Source organism: Aplidium turbinatum, chromosome 3, assembly GCF_918807975.1.
Source record: "Aplidium turbinatum chromosome 3, kaAplTurb1.1, whole genome shotgun sequence".
Classification (NCBI taxonomy): domain Eukaryota; kingdom Metazoa; phylum Chordata; class Ascidiacea; order Aplousobranchia; family Polyclinidae; genus Aplidium; species Aplidium turbinatum.
This window is the reverse complement of record NC_137474.1, coordinates 24,988,087-25,010,326: the sequence shown is the minus strand read 5'-3', so window position 1 is coordinate 25,010,326 and position 22,240 is coordinate 24,988,087. Positions and strand designations below refer to the sequence as shown.

The 22,240-nt window shown below is 37.6% G+C and overlaps 1 protein-coding gene and 1 long non-coding RNA gene across 2 annotated transcripts in view; one reads left to right on the top strand and one right to left on the bottom strand.

Annotated features, from left to right (window-relative positions):
* The window catches only part of LOC145767190 (dynein axonemal assembly factor 8-like), a 164,841-nt gene that overhangs the window by 65,494 nt on the left and 77,107 nt on the right, over positions 1–22,240 (bottom strand). Inside the window, exons 12-23 of the mRNA XM_082578967.1 lie at positions 17,258–17,769; positions 16,906–16,996; positions 10,913–11,010; positions 10,032–10,120; positions 9,633–9,788; positions 8,260–8,469; positions 7,650–7,740; positions 5,473–5,636; positions 1,093–1,269; positions 865–966; positions 355–499; positions 68–271 (exon numbers count right to left, since the gene is read on the bottom strand). Of these exons, the coding sequence (XP_082435093.1) occupies positions 68–271; positions 355–499; positions 865–966; positions 1,093–1,269; positions 5,473–5,636; positions 7,650–7,740; positions 8,260–8,469; positions 9,633–9,788; positions 10,032–10,120; positions 10,913–11,010; positions 16,906–16,996; positions 17,258–17,769 (2,039 nt within the window). The remainder of the gene's footprint in view (positions 1–67; positions 272–354; positions 500–864; positions 967–1,092; positions 1,270–5,472; positions 5,637–7,649; positions 7,741–8,259; positions 8,470–9,632; positions 9,789–10,031; positions 10,121–10,912; positions 11,011–16,905; positions 16,997–17,257; positions 17,770–22,240) is intronic.
* Positions 1,845–3,835, top strand: LOC145767191 (uncharacterized). The gene is made up of 2 exons (XR_014288747.1): positions 1,845–1,930; positions 2,748–3,835. It is a non-coding gene; the product is annotated as an uncharacterized LOC145767191 (long non-coding RNA).

Genomic DNA, 22,240 nt, shown 5'->3' with positions numbered 1-22,240 from the left:
GATTATTAATTGCACCCGCACATGCATAAAAGTGAAAACAAAGTTTCGTGCAATTACACATTACAACCTGTAGGGGGAGATGGGTCACCGCGTCGCTTCCACAGCTGCTGACCATATATTCCATTGAGGGATCCCTCGTCTGTCATGGCGGCCAGGACAGGATCACGTGGACCAATAATGGATATCATCTTCTTAATGGCGGACTTCCCACGGATAGCGAGAGCAACACACGGAACAACTTTATCCGGGTCCTTTGTGTCCATGTGAGCCACTGAAAAAGTTGACAACCAAATACAGTTTGCATTGTAACATCACTGACAGTTTGTATCAATATGACCTGATCAATCCACTCACGCGTGTTCTTTTGTAGAAACTTTCTCGTAGTGTAAAGCAGACGTAGAGATGCTATGTCCAGACATGATGACTGCAGACGAAGCACAAGGTCCAGCAAACACACAGGATATGTGAAAGCGTCTTGCTGCAGCAAGCACACAGTTGTCTACATAACGTTACGATACAGAGATTTAATATTTTACGTAGTTACAACAATTATGTAACGTTTTCTTCAAAGGCGTTAGGTTGGTATTCAAAAGTTATTTAAAAATGATCAAATAATTTCTTCTCGGCAACGACTAAACTTGGCTTCAATAACTCGGTGGGGTAAGCACCTCAGAAAGATCAAGCAAGACTGGTTCGACTTCCAGGGTGTGCGCTTGAGCAACGCATTCAAGGACAGTTCTCCATTCAATGGCATCTAGTGGATGGAATAAGTAACAGACAACAACATTTCAACAAGCGAAAACTTAACTGTTTTAAGCAGAAAGTGTCATCAAGCGTTTACTTTTTGACAAACACAATAATAACCTGCAATTGGTTGACCGGACAAGTGACAGGGGGCAGGTTGGCGTCATTCCTAACCAACTTCCACATGAACCCAGGCTTCCGTTTCAACGTTTTACGTAGTAACTGAGTGAAAAGTGATGAAAAGTGAAAAAGGAATAAGTTTTCATTACAGCTCTAAGTACTGAGGTTCACAAAGCAAAGTGAATGATAAGATGGCAGACGAGAGGCTACTGATACATTGACACAAACCTGAGGATCGTTGGTTGCCGTCATATAAGTGGACATTGGCTTGGTGGCGCAAGTGAGGTGCATCTCGTGGGGATTGTACAAGATTGGTGATTCGGGCCGAGCGTGCCACGGACAAACTTCCTGGATACGATTGGATTGGAGAAAATGCCAAACAACTTGTAGGAAGGCGTTCTCTTTCTGAAAACAAAAACGCTAACTTTAGGTTGTGACAACGTTGATGTAATCCTTAAAGTAGATACCAACCAAGTGGCTTCACCCAATGACACAATACACCAGAAAAGAAGCAAAAATTTTGAATTAGTGGTTTCAATTTATCAGATGAGCGCCATTCAATAGGCCGCTTAACTTTTGTTGCGATAGTTCTTGAGTTCATACATTGCAGACCATATGCGTATTTATAAAACCTACTGTTATGCGGCGCCATCAGGAAAAATTGGCAAATCAGAAAGCAGGAAACTGTTTCAGTCTCCAAAGAGGGGGAAATTTCTCTTTGACTTCATTATGATATTAGGTTACAATATCACTTCAACTGAATGCGACACTTATTGCAAAAAAACTGCAGGCAGGCTTGTTTCTTGTGAAATGATAGAAAAATAGCTTTTCACAGCAAAAGTAACTCAATGCGAAGATTTTAACAGCAGTTCAGACCTTTTCAATTATTGCTTTATTGTATTTCTAAGCAAGATAGATGTCATCTCGAGCTGTCAGCAGTGTTGTTTTTTTACTAAAATGAACTTTTTTTCCTTTATCTAGGAGTAGACCACAGTTTACCCAATACCTATAAAATACTTTGTGATGATAAAGTAATTTTGATCATCGTAATGAAAGGTACCAGCAGGTAAGTGAAAACATAACAAGTTGTCAAGTGAATAGCCTACAAACCAGCTAAATGTCATTCCGAATTATGATTAAAGTGATCATACGAAATAGGCTACCTAATCTAAATTTGAAAGTGTTGATTGCCTTAGTAAGTTTGTTTGACGGTATAAAAGTAATCAGTTATTGAAAAAAGTCATTCTGGTGGGGCTGATGTTGCAGTTAGCTCTAATTGTAATTTAGACCAAGAGTCACCAAACTATTTTCTCTGAGGGCCGGATTGCTGCGAGATTAACAGCTGCGGGCCGGATGCAAATTGCGAAAAGATATACAACTAGGCTATTTAGAATCTCCATTGACTTGAATTGTCCAAATCCTTCTGCTTATGATGTCTAGTTTGGCTGGTATGATTTGCCTAAACAGAGATATCGCACTGATGAAACATTGGTGTTTTGAACAACAAAGTTTGTGATGTCATAAAAAGAAACAACATGGAAAAGTCATTAGCAGGTTGCGGGTAGCTTAACAGCAACGTCAGTCCTTTACAAAAAGTTTGGTAACTTTTTTCCTTAACAGTTGTAGTGCAGCTGTTATTTCCGCAGCACGTGGCGGCCGGATGAAATCAGTTTATGGGCCGGTTTCAGCCCCCAGGCCGTAGTTTGGTGATCCCTAATTTAGACCAAAATGTTATAAAATTGCAATTATACTACACAACAACTATGCTTTTCAATAATAATTACATTCAATTACAATGGATCCAACTCTGCTCTCAGTCACATTTGTCTGTAACATAAAATCTGCATTTATGTGTTGGCTATCCCCATTGATTTGTTTTGCAGATTTATTTTTGGATTGATCGGATTCATGATGATTCTTCTACCGTTAAAATTTCAAGTGTTAAACTTTTAACTCCATCAATGTGAAGTCCACGATAAAAAAGTTGAACTACATAATCCTTGTTTTGTCTTTCACTATTATGAATGATTCGATTATAAATTCCATTATTTTCAATATAAATGATTATCTCAAAATTTTCATGTTAATTTTTTTATTTCGTTTGATCAGGTGATATCTATCAGAATCAATGGCCTACAGTAGAACTACTCTTGTATAGGCTACTACAATATTTCAAAAGTATACATTTATGCAAAGTTGTATGTATTCTTAGACATTGAATTGATTTCATGAAAACACAATCTTAACCTACATTACATCGTTAAATATCATCATCACACAGACTAATGGAAGAGAATTTGTTTGCAAAAAATTGTTTGTTGTAAATAACTGTCATCGCAGGCCTAGAGATTTGGTTAACAACAGCCATGTAAACTATCAAGTCCTATATACAGTAATTACAATTCAACTAAATCTTTTTTTCATAATGTAGATATTAAAAACCTGTTTTAGACTGATGCTGCGAGTTCGCTGTGGTAATAGCGAATTGCACTAGCTTTCGTAACACAGTTCTCTAGTCATGTGCTACGACAAATGGTGTTGGTCAGTGAGTCCTTGTTTTATGCGGCTCTTTACTTTGGCTTGAGGCTGCTGTCTGTTCAGTTTCTGTGTTATTAGACGTTGTTGCTGTGAAATTTTTTGAATCCGTTGATCAATAGATTAGGTGACGTAGTTCTTCCCTTTCGGCACGGTTGTTGATCCTTAAACTCTGTCTACTTATGAAAATGGCTTTGAAGTATTTATTGAAATATTTTTTGTATACACTTTGCAACGTTTCTGATCCCAGTAGCGTTAAAGTGTTGTGCTTTCACCACATTTTCAGTATTTACCATTTACATTATTTGTGGTGATAGTAGTCTACACACAGTGTACAGTCAACTGCCAACATGCAAATTTGCTATTTTAATTGTATTGGCTTTTTCATCTTTCTAATTTGCTGTTTATACTGTAAATAAAATCGAATATCATTGGTCATTGGAAGTCTTTTGTTTTGCGGTGTGGTCTTTTTCCACAAGAATCTTGCATTTAAGGTCGGCTAGCGTGTGAATGAAGCATTGAATCCATCTTAAACCAAATAAAGAACCATAGTTATTCCAAAAGAATGTGAAGACTTATCCAGAAATTGCAATGTCACAGTCTTGCTGTTGGCCTAGCGGCCACAAAGTTTATATCAACACGAGTATCACTCGTTTTTATTTTTATTAAGAACAAAATTAATGATTGTGTGGACAGAATTTCATAAAGCTTTTAGAAGTAAAGAAAATGGCAAGATCACCTGATTGACAGCTATGTAGGAGAATGCCCTCTATTTTTCCAATGACGTAGATATAAAAAAAAAACACTTTGAAGTAATTCGTCAAAAACCGCTTGCGCTTTCCATCAAACCAGACAACAATGAGCGACTGGCGATCGTGACACCCTCTTACTCAGGGCTAATGTGCGCGTATTTGACAGCAGTAGACCTGGAACCAACTCATGTAGGCGACATGATGTTTGACAATATTCCACATAACTTCCACCAAATATATTGTCTTCTATGTTTTGAGATTCTCGGGGATTTTGCTTCGTGTTAGCAATGAAATGAATTAGATTCTCATTTTTCGATAAAAAAATACAATGGTAAAGTTGATAAGAAACAGAACGAAACTAAGACAAAAGTGTCTAAAAGCAAACTTTTGAAAGTAGTCTACTGTATTTTTAATCCGAAAAATGGTAGTTTAAAGGTGTTTACTAATTTTGTGTAGACCTGGCATATAGCGCTATGAGTTGTCAGTTGTTTGCCAGTCAAGTGGCTGGAATAAAATTAATTGGACTTTGATTTTTTACTTCCCTAGCATAGCTACAAATGTTATAGACTAATGCTGAAAACAAGACAGCTTAAAATTTGTGTAAATTCTTGATGTGGTACGTATTTGATAGCCAAATAGTTGGCCTAATTTTAAGTATTTTGAATTTTAAACTTCTTACACTGTTGCAAAATGTTGTTCAAATTATTAGTCAGCCTATGCTGCGATCATACAGCTCATAAACAGAACTAACTCAGCAACAACACTTCATTAAACATTATAAAAACAAAAAACAATAAAAGCGAACATTTTCGGCTAGTCATAGATGTCTGTTTATGGTTTAAAAACCTCTCTACCCAAATTGCATTAAAATGTACTTCAATTCTTACAAACCAGACCAAAATTGCAGAACTTCAAATCGTTGCAGGTAGCCTACATTGTAAGCTACTTAACTTCTTGCAACTACAAAGTACTGCAAACTAGACCAAAAATAGTAAAAAAAAACTGTAACTCCATTGTGGTATCATAGTGGAATGACATCAAGGAGAAATTTTCTTCTCCTGAGTGGCGTAAACGGGTTCTTGCTTTCTGATGGTGCCGAATAACAGTAGGTTTTAGAAACACGCAGACCGTATGGTCGTTTCGTTGTCTCTATTGCATGTATTTTTGTTTTATGTCACCTTTGTGCTTTGTGTTTTGATAAATAAACGATTGAATGATTCTTCACTTGGTGACCCACACAATGCACACATGGATGATGGGTAAACTTCAGGTTGATATATTGCCGCAATGACACATAGCCTACTAAAGAGAACGTCCTCACTTTTGGTTTCTTGCGTCGGTTGTTCGTGTCAGGTTTGTAAAAGAAGTTAGGGATGACCAGCGCATTGGTGGCTATGGTTTGGGTCTCTTCTTGCCAGATCTGATGGAGGGACACAACATTGAATGGGACCTCGACGATGTTGGCCACGGAGCGGTCATCCATACCTAAACAATACAATTTTCCACATCAGTGAGTTCACAAAGTGGTTTCTCTAGTCAGCTGCCATGAGAAAGTCCCATATGTGATTACTTTGAAAATACAGTACTTTGAAAATATCTAATGCAGAAAATTTGCAGAAACAATAGACAAGTAAATTGTTGTAGTATTCGTAATAATATGCTGGAAGCACTGCTTTATGTAATCGGCGAGGAATGTCTAAATGTGCCGAAGCTACATTCTTGCACTGAGTGCAACGTGTACATCGTTTAATTAATTCTCAGTTCAATCAGTTCGACATTCGCCTGCAGAATGAGCGTGCTTGGGTTCTTCGTTTCTCTCTTTTAGCTTTGTGACATATTTCATTTACGTAATAAGATTACCATAATAAAGGCTTTATAAAACATAGCTAAACATAAAGTAAGCACCTAAACTTTTTACAACCTTCACAACACAACTAATAATATTGTTATGGTTTTATTTATTGTCGCTCTACAACAGCTAAGGTCTTTTAGCGACAGGGCTCATGTTTAATTTTATATCAGGTTTACGATGTAATCACATTATTACCCGATTTATTCTTACTGCGTTATGCAAGAAAGAACACAATCGGTACCGTTTTTACAGTCTTCGGTTTGACCTGACCTGGAATCGATCTCAGATCTCACAACACAACTGAAAGTGGACAAAGAGAAACGCGAACAAGAGCTTTGCAAATCACGCCAGAAGCCAACACGTCGACTGTGCACAGAGCACGCAAGATCAATTAAACACAACTAATCAGAAGAGAGAATCAGAAGTTTTACAACACTTTGCAATAACAGAATTAAACAAAAACAAGATGGGAATGCAATGAAAAAATAAGTTTTTTCCTTGAATTTGCGTTGAATGTTTTGTCCAAAAAACATGAAAACTTGTATGGCTCTGTCATGCTTTACCAAAATTTGTGAAAAACTGTACCATAAACCGCCAACTTCTGTATCAAGCCCGATGGTTGACTCTCACCACTCGGCCATGCAACACTGCAACATTACAGGTCACTAGACCAAGCTGACTCTGGGGTATTTTCTGACTTTCCTCTGCCTAACAAAACCACACAAGTTTTCACTCTGTCGCAAATTGGCTAAAATTTTCTCGGAACTTCATGGCGGACAAATGCGGCCGACGGAAGTGCGAGACCCGGCGGACAAAATGTCGGTTTTTGTAGGGTAATCGCGGCCGCGATGGCCGCCTTCAATTTCGAGAATAATTTAATAGTTCAAAAATAAATTTAATTCGCTTTTTATTTTTCGCTAAATTTCAATTCAATTTTTTTTTTTTTGTTGGAATGCAAAAGAAACGATATTGTGGAATAAAATACAAATTTCTCTAAATAAACAGAAGGCGTCGTTGGATTTGGAATTTTGTAAAAGTTGAGGATTCGAATATACTGTATTAGCAAATATTTTAATTTAATAGTTCAAACATTTTTTGCTAAATTTTATTTCAATTTATTTTTCTTTGTCGGAATGCAAAAGAAACGCTATTGATGAATAAAATACAAAATTCTCTAAACAAACAGAAGGCGTCGTTGGATTTTCAAAAAATCTCCGAATAGGAAACTCTCCCCGAAAAAGGCTGTCTCCGAATAGGGAACTTTCCGAATCGGATTCACCGAATAGTAGCAGACCCAACCCACACCTGTGTCGGTAGAGTCAGGATAAAGTCATTTTCTCTTCTTGTGAGTGTGGTGCTCAGAAACAGACCGCAGACTAGATTATATCAATGATTGTACCATCTTCAAGTGACCTAAAGAAGTGGAAGGTTTGCGCGTCTTGAATGATGAAACCAAAAACTCGCTGCTCTCGTAGCCTTCCAATGTAGTCCGGGAACATCGTGAACCTGATTGGTAAACGAATAGACACACGGCTCCAATAGCTCAAACGAAAAAGAAGCTGACAAAAGTGTCGCAATAAAGGTCAAGTTTGGTGTTTGCATAAAGCCATTTGTAACGTTTTAATAATTATAACTAATCGACATACCATCTGACAAAATATCAGGATCCTGTTCTGAATCAACGGTAAATACATCTTCAAAGGGCGGGTCGTGAGGTTTATCCAGATTGTCTGGTATCTGTATGGTACAATTTCTGATGAGAGTAACCAATAACTTTAATTCAATCAATTTTTCTGTAACATTTCAATAACTTACAGCTGATACTTTCTTGCGGTGTGTACGAGCTTAATCAAAACACAATGTTGCTTGTACACAATCAAAACAAAGTAGAATGCTTAGATGAGATGCCTAGTGTACAACCTCATTCGATTCTTGCAGCAACGATTACAAAATGTGATGTTCAAATGATTCAAAGAGATGACAAGCATGACTGCTAAATATGACGACATATGTGGTGACTCTATTGCCTCTGTCGTAAACAACTGAGAGTTGTAACTTTACGCAACATAACCAACATGCTGCGATGAAGAAATATTATGAGTATGGAGCGCTGCCAGCTAAGGGGGGTGCTTGGGGAAATTTACCTCAGAAAGAAGAAAAATAAAACTCTTAAGAATTCCTTGAAAATGATTCAAAAGCAAACGCTTACATTGATTAATTGTGAAATTATGATTCTATGTAGCAGCTGACACCCACCAAAGCAAGCAACCACGAGATGAGGAGCGCGTAGGTAATGGAGAGTCCAGATGGTGGATCCACTAAAACTAAGCGATGGGTCCCAACAGATCTGTTCATAACTACGCAACCTGGAGATGACATCTGGAAGGTGAGAAGGACCATCTTTGATTGCATTTCCACATCAATCCCATCCGGGACCACTGACAGTTCTCTCTCGAAAGTGATATCCTGCAAGTAAGCCACTAATCTAACGAACGTTATTAATACGCAAACTTGTATGTCAATGTTGGACGAATGGTTGTGTTGTAAATATACGTTGATTGTTTACGGATGTACTTCAATGGTCGTTTCAATTTAATGAACTAAAATGAACAAGTTAATGAAGCCGAAACACCTTGCTTTGAAGCCGAACGCAAGCACAGCGGCAAAAGAATGGAAGCACTGGAGGAAGACGTTTGAAAACTACTCTTCCCGACCAAGACAATGGAGAAAACCGGCGAGATGACATGCAAACCCTAACAAATTGTGTGATTTAGAAGCCTACGAGTCTATTGATGATTGTGAAAATTACAACGATGCATTGAACGTTCTTTAAAATTTATATGTAAAGCTTTCGCAAGACATCGCCTAGCCACTACTAAGCAACATTCAGGACAATCCTTAGACGAATTTCTGCAAAATTTAAAGCTTCTGAGCAAAAAATCTGCAAGGCATTGAAGATGAAGACAGTATAGTTTTTGAAACGTTTACTGAACTAGAGTTTAGTATCTACATTTAGGGCTCTTTATTTTTTATATAATTAAAAAAAATCGGATTTATCACTTTTCGATTAAGTATTTCTTTCCATGAAAACACTTGCATCAAAAAATTTTAAAAGTTGTAGCAAATATTCTATGCAAATCAGTCAACCATGACCCGTGGAACAAGGTAACTATAGCCTATAGCCAGATAAAGATCTTTCCTTGTTGGTTCAAAAGTTACGAAGAAAACACGTCACTATGCTCAGCGAATAGGCACAAAACTTACAAAGACAAAAACTTTTTATTTCGAAAAGACTTGAACCATTTTTTTTTATTTGTGCGATTATTTTGAACATAATTATATTGATCGGTAGTAAAAAACAACATTACTAAAATGTTTGTGTTTCGAAATAGGTCGATGAGCATGTACGAAAAAGGATCCAACATGAATGCCTTCGAAACCATGACTATAAGTTCGTAAGAGCATAGTATGTGACCTATGGGCACTGTCACTAATATAAACTGACCCTTTCCAACACAAACAAGCAAATCTACGTGACGACACAGATGGACATTGGTGCCTGAATTAAAGCAGAATGTAAATCAAACAAAGCCACAAAGTGGTTGGCAGCAGCAAACCAGGATAAGTACCTTATCAAACAACAACGGAAATAGCTTCCGTTCCTCTTGGTTGAATCTCTCCGCATATATACGTTGGAGGTTGGAGCGGAGTTTGTCTTTGACTTCTGAAGGAACGGTAGGAGGATCAGTCACTGATTCTGTGCGCGATAACGTCGACAAGGCAGGCTGAGATAGCAATAGCATGTCAGTAATTTTGTATAAATCCATCCAAGTCAAGTTGCATGAGTGGTATAATAAAAATACATGCAAAAGATAACAGAATATTATGATGACTACAAGAAAGGTTAGAACTCAGAATTCCCTAATATTTGTAAAAATACAACAAGGAGCATTATTCTTGTCTCTACAAAAAAAATGGGTTGTTGCATTTCATTAAATGCGTGGACTGTATGGGAATGACAGCCTCACCTGCTTTCGTTGCTTTTGTAAAATGCTGTAGTTATCTTTCGCACTGCTAGATGCCCATTGCTTCGGAGATCTATCACCGCCATGAGGTGCTGCACAATCAAATGTTATGAGGGAATAGGCTTATAAACACTAGGATACTTCACAATGTAAATATTAATGACCTGTTTTAGCCTGATGTTGCGAATTTGCTGTGGTAGTAGCGGTTTGCACTAGCTTTTCAAATAGTTCCCAGTCATGTGCTATGATGAATGGTGCTGGAGTCAGTGTGTCGTTGTTTTATGAGTTTCTTAATGGTGCTGGAGTCAGTGTGTCGTTGTTTTATAAGTTTCTTTTGTTTTATGAGGTTCTTTTGTTTGGCTTGAGGCTGCTATCTTGATTGTTGTCTGTTGAGTTTATGTGTTTGTCAGGCGTTATCACTGTAAAATTTTTGTCAATTCAGTTGATTAATAGATTAGGTGACACAGTTCTTCTCTTTCGGCAGGGTTGTTGATCTTTGGACTATGTATAGTTATGAAAATGGTCTCTTTGAAGCGCAAAACATTAAGTTATCCTGCGGCGGCATGTTCTTCCCAATGCTAAGTGGTTACCAACTGAAATAATTCAAATGGTGTGGGATAATGGATATGATACCACATTGCCACAAGCTCAGTCTATCTGAACCAGCTCAGCTCCAGCATTATAAGCCAGTTTGCTATAGCTAGCAACAGCAAGAGCAAGACAGGCCATGAAAGTATTTCGGAACTTGACCCAGAGTTAAAAATGTTCATAAAAATAATTGACTCCAGGTTTTCCCAAATACGCATTCAATCAATGAGCCTAAAAAGTTTCTTGGCTAGTGCATTCTGCAGCAGAGGTTTCTGAAAAATTAGCGACGGCTTTACCTGTGGCTTGCTTCTTTTCTTCCACGAGCTTGTGAGCAGCAGCTTTCAGGTCGCTTGTCGAACAGGACAAACTATCATTGCAACTTCTTTTGTCTTGCCTGAGGTAAAAAAACATTGTGACGAGAGTTAAAGCAGTGAAAGAAGTCAACAATAGCGCAGTTATACAAAGGCCCTGATTACAACAGAAGACTCCAATTTTAGTATGTAACAATCTTGTTCTCATCACAATATCACGGCAAACAAAATGTTTGATGCCTATTTATGAGTTTAAACACAATTTCAGAAAACATTACACGAGGAGTTTACTTTTTGTATCAAACGCAACCAAGGCAGATTAGCACAATTGATTGAAGCATAGCAAATAATTAGATATAATACATTTTACATATTTACAACATGATTGAGAGTCTATTGAAATAGTTTTATTGTGTGATGAAAGTAACGAACAATATGGGCAGCTGAATAGCTCGCACATGAATCATTATAGCAGCTCATCGCCACCACAACATAATATAAACACTGTCATCTAATCATTGATGATACTAACTGAAGAAAAAAAAAATCACACAAAAAAAAGGATAGCCACTATTCTTAAGTGGAGCTGTGCAAGGGGTTCTGAACCAAAAACCTAGTGCAACGCACAAGGACAAAAAACGTTGACAAAGTGTACGAAAAACACGAAACTCGCATAGCTCGTTGATGATCAAAACGGTCAAACTCACTTCAACATCAAAATTTCAATCGACCACGCTCTAACATAGATAAGCACTGCTTAATACCACAATGCCCATCGTATCTGGTGCACTACAATCAACAAAACAATGACACTACGAGCAATTCTACTACGAGCAATATAATCTCGCCCATGGCTACCTAAAGATACGGCCTGATTTGTCACATTTTGCATGAATTTCCAGATTTTACTAACTTTTGGCAAATGTTTAAATAATTTTTTCTAAAAATCATATTTTTACGCTTTCTTTACTGTTTTCCCCAGATGACACAATAGGTTTTAACATCTTCATTCTTCAGATGTTGAAAAACAAAGAAAATTTGATTTCGAAGATTTTAGTCAGACTGTTAATTTTTCAATAACAGTCTGATTCAGCGTTTTTCAACCTACTTTGCTACTACTTCCCCAAGGCAACAAAAAGCTTTTATACCATTATAGTTAAGCAGATAACTTTAGATTTCTCGTAAAATACTTCATTTGGTGACACAAGCATGAAAATTGGCACAAATGTACCTTAGACCATGTAGATTTCAAAAGTTTAATTGACCAAATAAAAATTCAAAATGGCGACCCGTGACGTCAAAATTCAAAATGGCCGCCATGCCGGTCGTGGACTGACTTGGGAAAGTTGTTTTATGAGAGCAATTTAGCTGTTTTTCATCTCTTACTACCTTGAAAATGTTTTTTGTGTCATTTTTAGCCAGCGTTTATGATTTAAGATTGTTCCTCTCATTAAAAATCTTCACAAAAACGGGGGGGAAAACGTTTTTTAGTGTTTTTATCGAAAAAAGGGTGGTCATATGTTACTTAAAAAATGATAGCCTCAGTAAAATCCCTCGTTACTGTTCACCCTCAAATTCAGTGTATTTGAAGAGATAGAAGTAGGGGTCCAACTCGAACGTCACTAGGATAAATTTTTCGAACAAACAGAGGTGGTATTTGTAGTAAAATCTGATTGTTGGTTTGTCAATTATTTCAAATAATCATGTTTCGCGGGGGTCAGAAATGAAGTTTTGTGCATAACTATTGGTTAGCTACCAAGAGTAACGCACAAAATTTCCTTTAGTTTTAATGGAAACTTTGATGCTGAGTACATGGAATCATGTGTACCGCCTGAGGTTGCACAATTTTTATCTAGTATTTCACACGGAGCAGGCATCAAGTCACATATGGAAAATGGGACTTCAAAAGCCGATGTTGCCATAGGACAGCTCATACAATTTAACTGTTTTTCAACTTACAATGCAGGTGCAATGTACCACAGACATTCAAAGAACAGAGAGCCTTTCTTTCCTGTTGTCCTCGGATTGTCAGTGTATTCTAAAACACGAAAGAGACAACTCATTGATACACTTTTTGGACGACACAGACGACGCACAAGGACGAAAGCATCAAATCTCATGCTCGCATAAAGAGGGGTAATGGTAGCAGGCGGAGAGTTACTCGAGATGGGAGAGTCTGCTTGCACTTCAGGCAGCATATCAGGCCGGACACATTTGGGAACGAGCTCTTGAAAGGAGTCTAGAATTGCCATCTCCAAGTAACTGGGGATGGAAATCTGGAGATGGAGGAACATGGGACATTATGCGGACAAGAAAAGATCACGTAGCCGAAACATTTAAAGAACTAAAACGGTGCAATTGTAAAAAAGAATGCAAAAACTGTAAATGTAAAAATGCAATATTATCATGCACTTCTTTATGTTCCTGTCCTTGTGACCATGAATAGATATTGTTTTCATTACATGTGAATCATTGTCATGAACATGATTTATGTACTCAATAGTAATAACTGATAACAGAAATGTTGACTGTACATGAATTGTCTTTTTAAGAAAGTATTTTAAGTCTGTTTGGGTGGAAGTATCAAAGTTTAGACTATTAAAAACAGAGAGAGACTATGCTGCATATCTGACTGTCAAATTTGTGAAACCCTTTCTCTGTCCATAGTACGTTACACACTTGTTTTTGTTAATTACCATCTTAAATCACTCATATTGTCCTAAAAGTAACATTTTCAAGGTAGTAAGAAATGAAACACATCTAAATTGCTCTCATAAAGCAACTTTCTCGCATTAGCCCAGGACAGGTATGGCAGCCATTTTGAATTTTGACGTCATGGGCCGCCATTTTGAATTTTCGTTTGGCCAATTAACTTTTGAAATCTAAATGGTCCAAAGTACATGTGTGCCAATTTTCATGCTTGTGTCACCAAATGAAGTATTTTCAGGGTTATCTACCTCACTATTAGGAGACAGCCAAAAGTATAAAAATCTCAGAAAATGTCAGTCAAACATGGCAGTAGCTGTAATCAAAATCTGAAAAATGTGACAAATCAGGCCGCATCTCCAGGTGGCCATGTCTCGCCTCATATCAAAAGAAAAGCCGCAACAGCAAAGACGATCAATACACTTCCTCTTCTACTAGAAAACGTACCATTCCAAAAAATAATAGAACGAGCCCCTAAAACCAATCGATTAAAATCACGACAACACATCTATGCTAAAATTATCAGCTACAACAATTTCGATCCGCACTATGAATGGGAAGCAGACTTGCCAAGGTGAGAAGATGTTATCATCGATCCAACAACGGCTCTTCCTGGATTCCACACAGAAAATAAACGAAGAAAAACAGCCAACAGACTAATTAGCCAATACACTCACACGGCTCAAACACAACATAAATGGGGTGCTTTGAGCAGCCCTGGATAGTAGATACCCACACTGCAAATCCAGCATTCAGGACGCACGTCACCTGGTCAAGCATTGCCCAGCTTCCAAAACCAATGGCGGATATGTAGCAGTACACGCATGTGGAGATATTTTGAACCACTGGTTTAAAACACCAAAAGACTGCATATGAGATGTGCACACCATACGTATCTACTTAACTAGCAAAACACGCAATACACCACCTGTGAATGCTCACAAACTCACAATTCTCCAAGTAACCAAACAATGTTGGGAATGAATTAATATACCTTACTGATACTCAATATTTCCTATGGCTTGGTTTAATTTAAAGTGTAGATAATTGGCTGGCCGGTGCCCCTTTGCGATCATCAACTAGTACAACTGTGGTCATTTTGATATCAGCTAAATACTTCAGCGCATTAATACATTAAGGTTAGGCGAGTTTAGATCAGGAATTTCTAAAAGTATGGGATGTCCAACTACCTGCCAAGAAGAAGGTGTGTTTAAGTCTTGCCAGATGTTGTTTAAAATTTCATCTGGAGTGTTACTTTACAGTAGCATGAGCTCAAGTCTTACCCATGGACAATTACTCAAATTTATCTAAATGATTTTTTATCAGGGTTGAGAAAAACCCGGGTTTTTTTTAAAAAGCCCAACCCGCCCGAGTTTTTTTAAAAAAAAAACGTTTTAATGCACTAGGGCTGTTGTTGCTTGAATGTTGCATCATCCATTAATTTCAAGATCAAGTTGGATGTTGTATCATCCACTGATTTCTATACCAAGTTGATGCTACCTTACTAGAAATCACATTATTGCATCATTTGCTTTAGATTTGAAGGCAAGGAGCATTTATGCCATCATGTTTAAATATTTTTTATCATTTATATATATTATATAGTAATGGATGAGCAATTGAGCGATTGCGTGGCGTTAGAACAGCCATGCGTTAGAATCCAGAATCTGGAATTGGTAAATAGCCTACTTTTTTAAAATACGGTAGCCTCCTAAATTGCATTTAACATCATATATACAGACTACAGTAGAGTAGTACTTTCACCAGTTTAACTATAAGGCCTTCTTGCATAAATGAGTTTTAGTGTAGTATACACAAAGTGGCATTACTTGATTTTTGTGTACTGTACAATATCCACTGCGTTTTCAGTTTATTCTTGGAAATTTACTTCACAATCACATCCTTAAGTCCTAATTTAAAATTTGTTTTAAGTGTCTTGCAGTGTTTTTGTTCATTTTTTAAATTTTCTAATAAAAACTGGACAAATATGATGCTCTGGGTTTTTTATGGGTTTTTTTTTTTTTAAAACCCACTCGTTTTTTTTTGGGTCGGGTAAAATACCAACAACCTTGTTTTTTATTATCTCAGTCAAATTGATCATTGAAGCGCAATGACATTTGCAAATTCAACCTAGAGAGCCTACCATATTTAATTTATAATCAGAAAGAAATCATAAAACTTTCACACTGTCAATTTCGGTACCCAGCCCTGCAACAGGGATTTAAAGCCTCTACAAGTAGACGCAAAACTCCCATGAATAACCTATCAGAGTCATTGTCAGTCTGCGATTCAAAACAAACACATGTCAAGTCAAGATTTAAAATTAACACATGATACTTTACAATCCCAAGGCGTAGTTTTAACTTTCGTAATTTTTTTCGGTCTCAAAAACTTGGCCAAACATAACTTTCCGTCAGTTTCTTTTTAGATCAAGGAAATTTGCAAATATCATTGCAAAATGACCTGATTACAAATTGTTTTAGATTAATTTTGTTTAACCTCAGATTTTAAGCTAGTTTTAAATTGACAAGACTTTTGCGAACACCTCTTTAAAATAGCATTTTTGTTGAAAAATTGAAAAACATTTGGCAACGCTTTTTCTTAAGGCATCCTCTTCTTGGCAATTAACGTATCCTAGTTGGAAATCCCGTTCTTGTAAATCCCTGGTATGGATAAGCATTCTTTGTCACGAACATGCACAGCACTGGTGATAGTTTACCAAAAATAAATCTCTGTATTGTATTTCTTTACTTTAATACTATCTTTAAAGAAATTCAAAAAGCTTCGAAGTAAACTCCTGGGATAATTTTAGAAATTCACCAATATTCCAATTTGGTGACTTCAATGGTGACTGACGTCGGCTGCATGGCCTAGTGGTGAGATCCCGGGGATAGCACTCGACAGGGTGTCGGTTCGACACCGCTCAAGAGCATGCGGCTGTGTCTTTGGCAAGACACAAAGGCATGCCTGAAGATGGACATGAAGATTGGCTTCCTAGCCTTCCCGTCCACTTAATCCAAATCTTCAAACACCGGGAGTAAACCAAGATACGACGACGGTGACTTCAATAAACATAACCGATAAACTCTAATCATCGTTGTCTCCTAAACCTGGTCAATTCCTCTGCCTAGAAGTACCCTCTGAATGTTTACAAATGATAAGAATTTAAAAACTATCGATTGTAGGGTATGTCGTTCAATACCAACACCAACACGTGCTACCACTGTACACATACAAATCAACCATCAACATTCAACAAGCCATTAGGTGACCTGATGGGAGATGACTGGTTGGTTTTTATCGAGGCCGCAGCTGAGTCTTTCATCTTTCTGCTTCGATAAATATTCATTGTGTCGCTTCCATCTGCAACCATATGCACCAGCATTAAACTAAACACCACTTCATTCAATAGAGCATTTTATCAAAATCATACAATTTAGGGTACAGAGCCTAAATAGGGTACCTTCAGCTGGGACAACTTTGATGCAACGGGGCTAACTTGAATTAACATGCATTTCCTAAAAATTATTTTTAATACAAGTTTTTAGTTGTAAGAAACTTCATCTTTTTCTTTTCTTGAATCTATAGAATAGAAGAAATGTAACCAAAACAAAAATATCCTGCCTTGTTTGGGTTCTTCGGCAAACAAAACTGTTGCCTTCCCATATGGCTTGCTCTTCACGACAATGTTGGGAGTATTTGTATCTCCACTTTCATAGTCAGTGTTTTTCAATCGCTGGCTTGCATATATCCCCATACGTGTGTCTGCGCTTGAATCCACGGGGCTGTCCAGTAGATTAAGATTTGTTCCATCAGCCCTGTCCTCTTTAGCAATCGTCCGCTCGCCTAAGCGTGGCCGATCTCGGATCTTTTTTTTAACTTCGTTCACTTTTTGCAGAGCAATATTCCTTAACTTGCGCTTACTTTCCTCGCTTTCAGTATCGACTAATAGTTGGGCATAATCCTTTAGTTTTATCGAAGAACTTTCAGAGCCTGCTGCAAATGCACACAACGAGGACTTCCCTGTCACCCGATTGGACTCCACTGGTACAGCTGACATAAATGCGCCTTCGCCAGTGTTTGGATTGCGGATGTGGTCATCAAAGTTGCCAATGTCGCAGCCACCCGACTTAAACCTGAAAGATGAAGTGTAATGATGATCACAAACGAACTAAACTAGGAAAGCGCAACATGCGGTCACTTGGCCAAGAACGAAGTGTGATTAATTAAATCAGTTACGCTGCCTTCTTGAGAAACTTTGCAGTGTAATTCAAAAAATAATAAACAAAATAATACAACACAGAACTTTCACTTCAATGGTTTCAAAACGGTTGTTCAAGAGCACATGCCGTCCCCAATTTGAGAATTGATATAAGTAATATTCTTACTATAGTAGTAAAAGTAAGAAGGCATGTATATGACCGTCACGATCAGGTAGGTCCACTTGATCATCTAGTGCAGTGGTTCTCAACCGGGGGTCCGCGGACTCCAAGGGGTCCGTGAAGCGATTTCAGGGGGTCCGCGAAAGTTTCCGAGTTTTCAGCATTATTGATAAATTACAAAATTTAAAGTTGTTTGTGCTTTGTTTATGTATTAACCTACAGTGATTCTCAAACTGTAAGTCGCAACGCACTGGTGCATCGTTTGAAATTTCAAAGGACGTGGCACAAAGGTTTGGTTTTTTAACTAAAAATATAAGGCTATGTTCAACTTGATTCTTTTGATACATCAGGTTGTTGATCAATGATTAACTTAGAAATGCAAACGTTAGTCAGCAGTCTATCACCACTCACAGTTTTGCAATGACTGCGATTATAACGAGCTAATATTGATTACAAATAAAAATTTCTTTGTAACGGTCGCAAGTATTCTATTAACTTTAGATAAAATTTGTAGAAAAACATCAAATGAGCATATAGCTTACCGATGTTTGATCTTGTGTGCCAACATATAGTTCATAAGTCATAACATAATTTCGTCAATCTCATCAATTACGTTGCGAATAGAGCAAATTCTTCTAAGTGTGTTGCTTCGAAACTTATGTAGGCCTAACGTTATGCAACATATGATTACATAAGGAGACGCGATATAGCAAAATTTCAAATAGAATTTTTTAGGGGTCCGCGACCGCTTCGAAGGCACCAAAAGGGGTCCACCGAGACAAAAAGGTTGAGAACCACTGATCTAGTGGCCCACTACTGACACAATTAAGCAATATGACATACGATGATGAACAGGTCACATCCTTGCATTATTTTCATAGACGTAACCAGGGGAGGGCCAAAGGGGCCACAAAAAAATTTCCAAGATTTGAATCGTCAAGAATCATATTCCTTGCACAGAGCAGACAGTCAGTCACTAGGTTAGACTTCATCACGCCCATTCTCCACAGGCGTTTTGTCAGCACCTTTTTCTTCCCAAGAGCTGCATATCCAACAACTAAAATGTGGCAAAGCTCAAGGACCCGTAACATACCACCAGAGTTTCTGAAACACTGTGGCCCTACATGTCTTTCATGGCTAAAAAACTTTTATTTAATCTGTCTCAACTGCAACAAAAACATGGTGGCAGGCCAGCGTGATTGCCCTACCCAAACCGAAACAAAACGTTGGAAGACCCCAAGAGTCATTGGCTTATTTCTCTTCTCTGTATCTCCTACAAGATTCTTGAGCGGCTCATTATGACACGCCTTGAACCAGTCATTGATCCGCAACTTCCCGCAGAACAAGCTGGCTGCTGCCATGAGCGTTGTACATTGTACAACCGACCAAACAACCAAGATTCCTGACAAACAACTTGTACGTTTTCTCGCTAACATTAAAGCAAACCGCACATTTGTATTAAAAACCAGCGATGGACAATCCAGCAGCCCCCGTCTTTTAAAGTGCCTCTGACAGGTAAATAAATTCGGTAATTTTACCTAAGATACCAAAGAGATGACACTAACAAACTTCCCTGACCAGCAAATCGTAAAAAATATTAACAGACTATTAAGTTACACGCTTGTAAACTTGCGTTCACTGTGGTGAGTTGGTAAGGTATGTTGCGACTAGGAAAGTGGCCGTCAGTTACGATTCCTTCTAGATGGAAACCTTATCTGACATGACGCCTGTCCTACTGTACATACCTGGGAGTGACCTTGGATCGACAACTCATGTATAAAAACATTGTGAATAAGTTCGTGCCAAAGCATCAGCAAGAAACAGCCTTCTCAGATGTCTGGTCGGGTCGACTTGGGGATCCAAAACCTCAACACTGCGCACTAGTGGCCTAGCACTTGTGTACAGTTCTGCGGAATATGCTTCTCCAGTCTGGTGTCGCAACACACATGCAGGAATAGTAGATATCGCCCTTAACGACACCATGCGCATTGCGTATAACCACTATATGCCTGCGTCCAACCACGGTCCAACTCATCACCTTCGAGATAACAAGGCCAATTGCGCTACGGTGACGTAAATGTCTACGTCACAGCTAGCGGATACACTGCGGTTTATCAGCAACCAGCGGGTAGGCTATCTTGTTTGTTTTTTAACTCTACTAGAGACCAGTTATGCAATGTCCTGTTATTTGAAAACACAAACTTTTATGCAATTTGTTTTATTTTTAGTACACACAACAAGCACGACTAGATAAACATCAATGCATGCAATGAGAGTAGCAAAAGCAACATTTATTTATTAATGCCGATAAAAGTCGAATATACAAAATCAACACAAAACAATGAGACGACAGTTTTACATTGGTTGAGCGTTTGACAATGTTGAATCAATGTAAAGTTAAAACTCAGTCATCATTCCTTTATCATGAAATTAAGGTAGTAAAAGTTCAGACAAATTTCATAGCGCAATAAAAATATACAAGCACTTTAAAACAGCATACGTTGGCAACAAAAAGTATAAATTACTTCAAAGTTTGCAGTATTCTTCTTTTGGCCAAAATTGCCAAAAATTAATTCTGCCACAAGTTTAATTTTTTGACACTCCACTACATTTTTGGTATTTTTTCAATATTTTACTGCCTTATTATTCACTGCCGTCTTTGCCTACTCTTTTTTCCACAACGCTACATTTTGTGTTTTCCAAGACGCTCCATTTAATTATTTATCGCTGTACTTAGTTTATCACTGCCTTTGACTGCCGTGTTCCGCATATAGGCTACTTTATTTTCTTTGCCGTAATTTGTCACAACGCTACATTTGCAGGCTTTGCTCATCGCTCTTTCATCAATTCTAGTTTATATTTTATATTTGATACGTAATTTACTTTACTGCCGGCTTGGTTTAGTTTTCATTCAGCATTTTTTCAATATTTACGCTTATGCTTTTTCAATTTTTTATGCTCATGTTTTGACATTATTGCGTCACTGTAATGTTGTTTAAAACATTACTTGTAGGTTTTAACTGCCCTTTATCAGAACTGACGATGCACTGAATAAGTGCGAAATATATTTTCTGTAACATCTACTGACAACTGATCCCTGTTACCTTAGCAATTGAGGTTTTAGCTTTCTAGATATGGAACAGGGATCGTTTCAGAATAAGACTAGGTCAGAAAGCGAGGCAGACTCCGACGCAGCTCAGCATCAGCCAAGAGCAGTTAGCTATCTTTGGCTTAGGATATACACATGTCAATGTCGCTCACTAAAATCAACGCCCCTAGTGGTGAAGATATATTGTCCCATAACTTATGAAGCACTTACCCAATTCAAATAATTTTTTTTCAATTTGTCTAGTGTTTATTAGGGGTCATTTCTAACATGTTTATTTACAAAGTAAACTTTTTTGGGCGTAAAAAATGAAAATTTTCTTTAATTTATAACATTTCCCCCCTAATTTAATCCTCGGTATCACCCCCTAAAAATTATCCGATTTCCGTAAATTTTTAAAGAAGTTATTTTTTTAGGAATAGAAACATAATGGGTGGGTGCCCCATAAAAAAATTGAAAGTGCATATTTATGAATCACCATGCAATTATTGCATGCTCATAATAGTAAATAGCGAAATTGGAGAAGCCTACCTTACTGCTGTTGGTAACAACAAACTTTTCTTCTTTTCGAATAGCATTGAGCCACTTTTTTGTAGCTTTTCATTTTTGGGAAATCCGAATACACGAACCTTTGGTCTATTTCTATAGTTTCCTTAACAGTTTGGCACACAACATGAATGAGGCACATCTTAAGCATAAACTTTCACTTATGGTGTACAAATACGCTGTAGATGAGAAATTAACAGATTAACTATTTAGCAACTAACTTTCCAATATGAAGGTAAGTTTAACAGTACAAAAAGTTATGCAATGTGATTTCCTACTGCTTGCAACCACCTTACCAACGATTTTATTATTATGACCGGTGTGCAAAAACATAGAAGCTTATTAACATCACATATAGTTATTACTATCTGAATCCTTAACAGCCTGTTTCACCTATACGGATCATCAGAAGTTCTTATTCAAATAGAATCTATTTTCTATTCTATTGGATTGGGGAGGTCTAGTGGTGAGTCAAACGAACCACAGGAAAACATGTTGTTTACTTCACAATGTAGACATTAACGATCTGTTTTAGCCTGATGCTTTGAGTTCGCTGCAGTAATAGCAATTTGC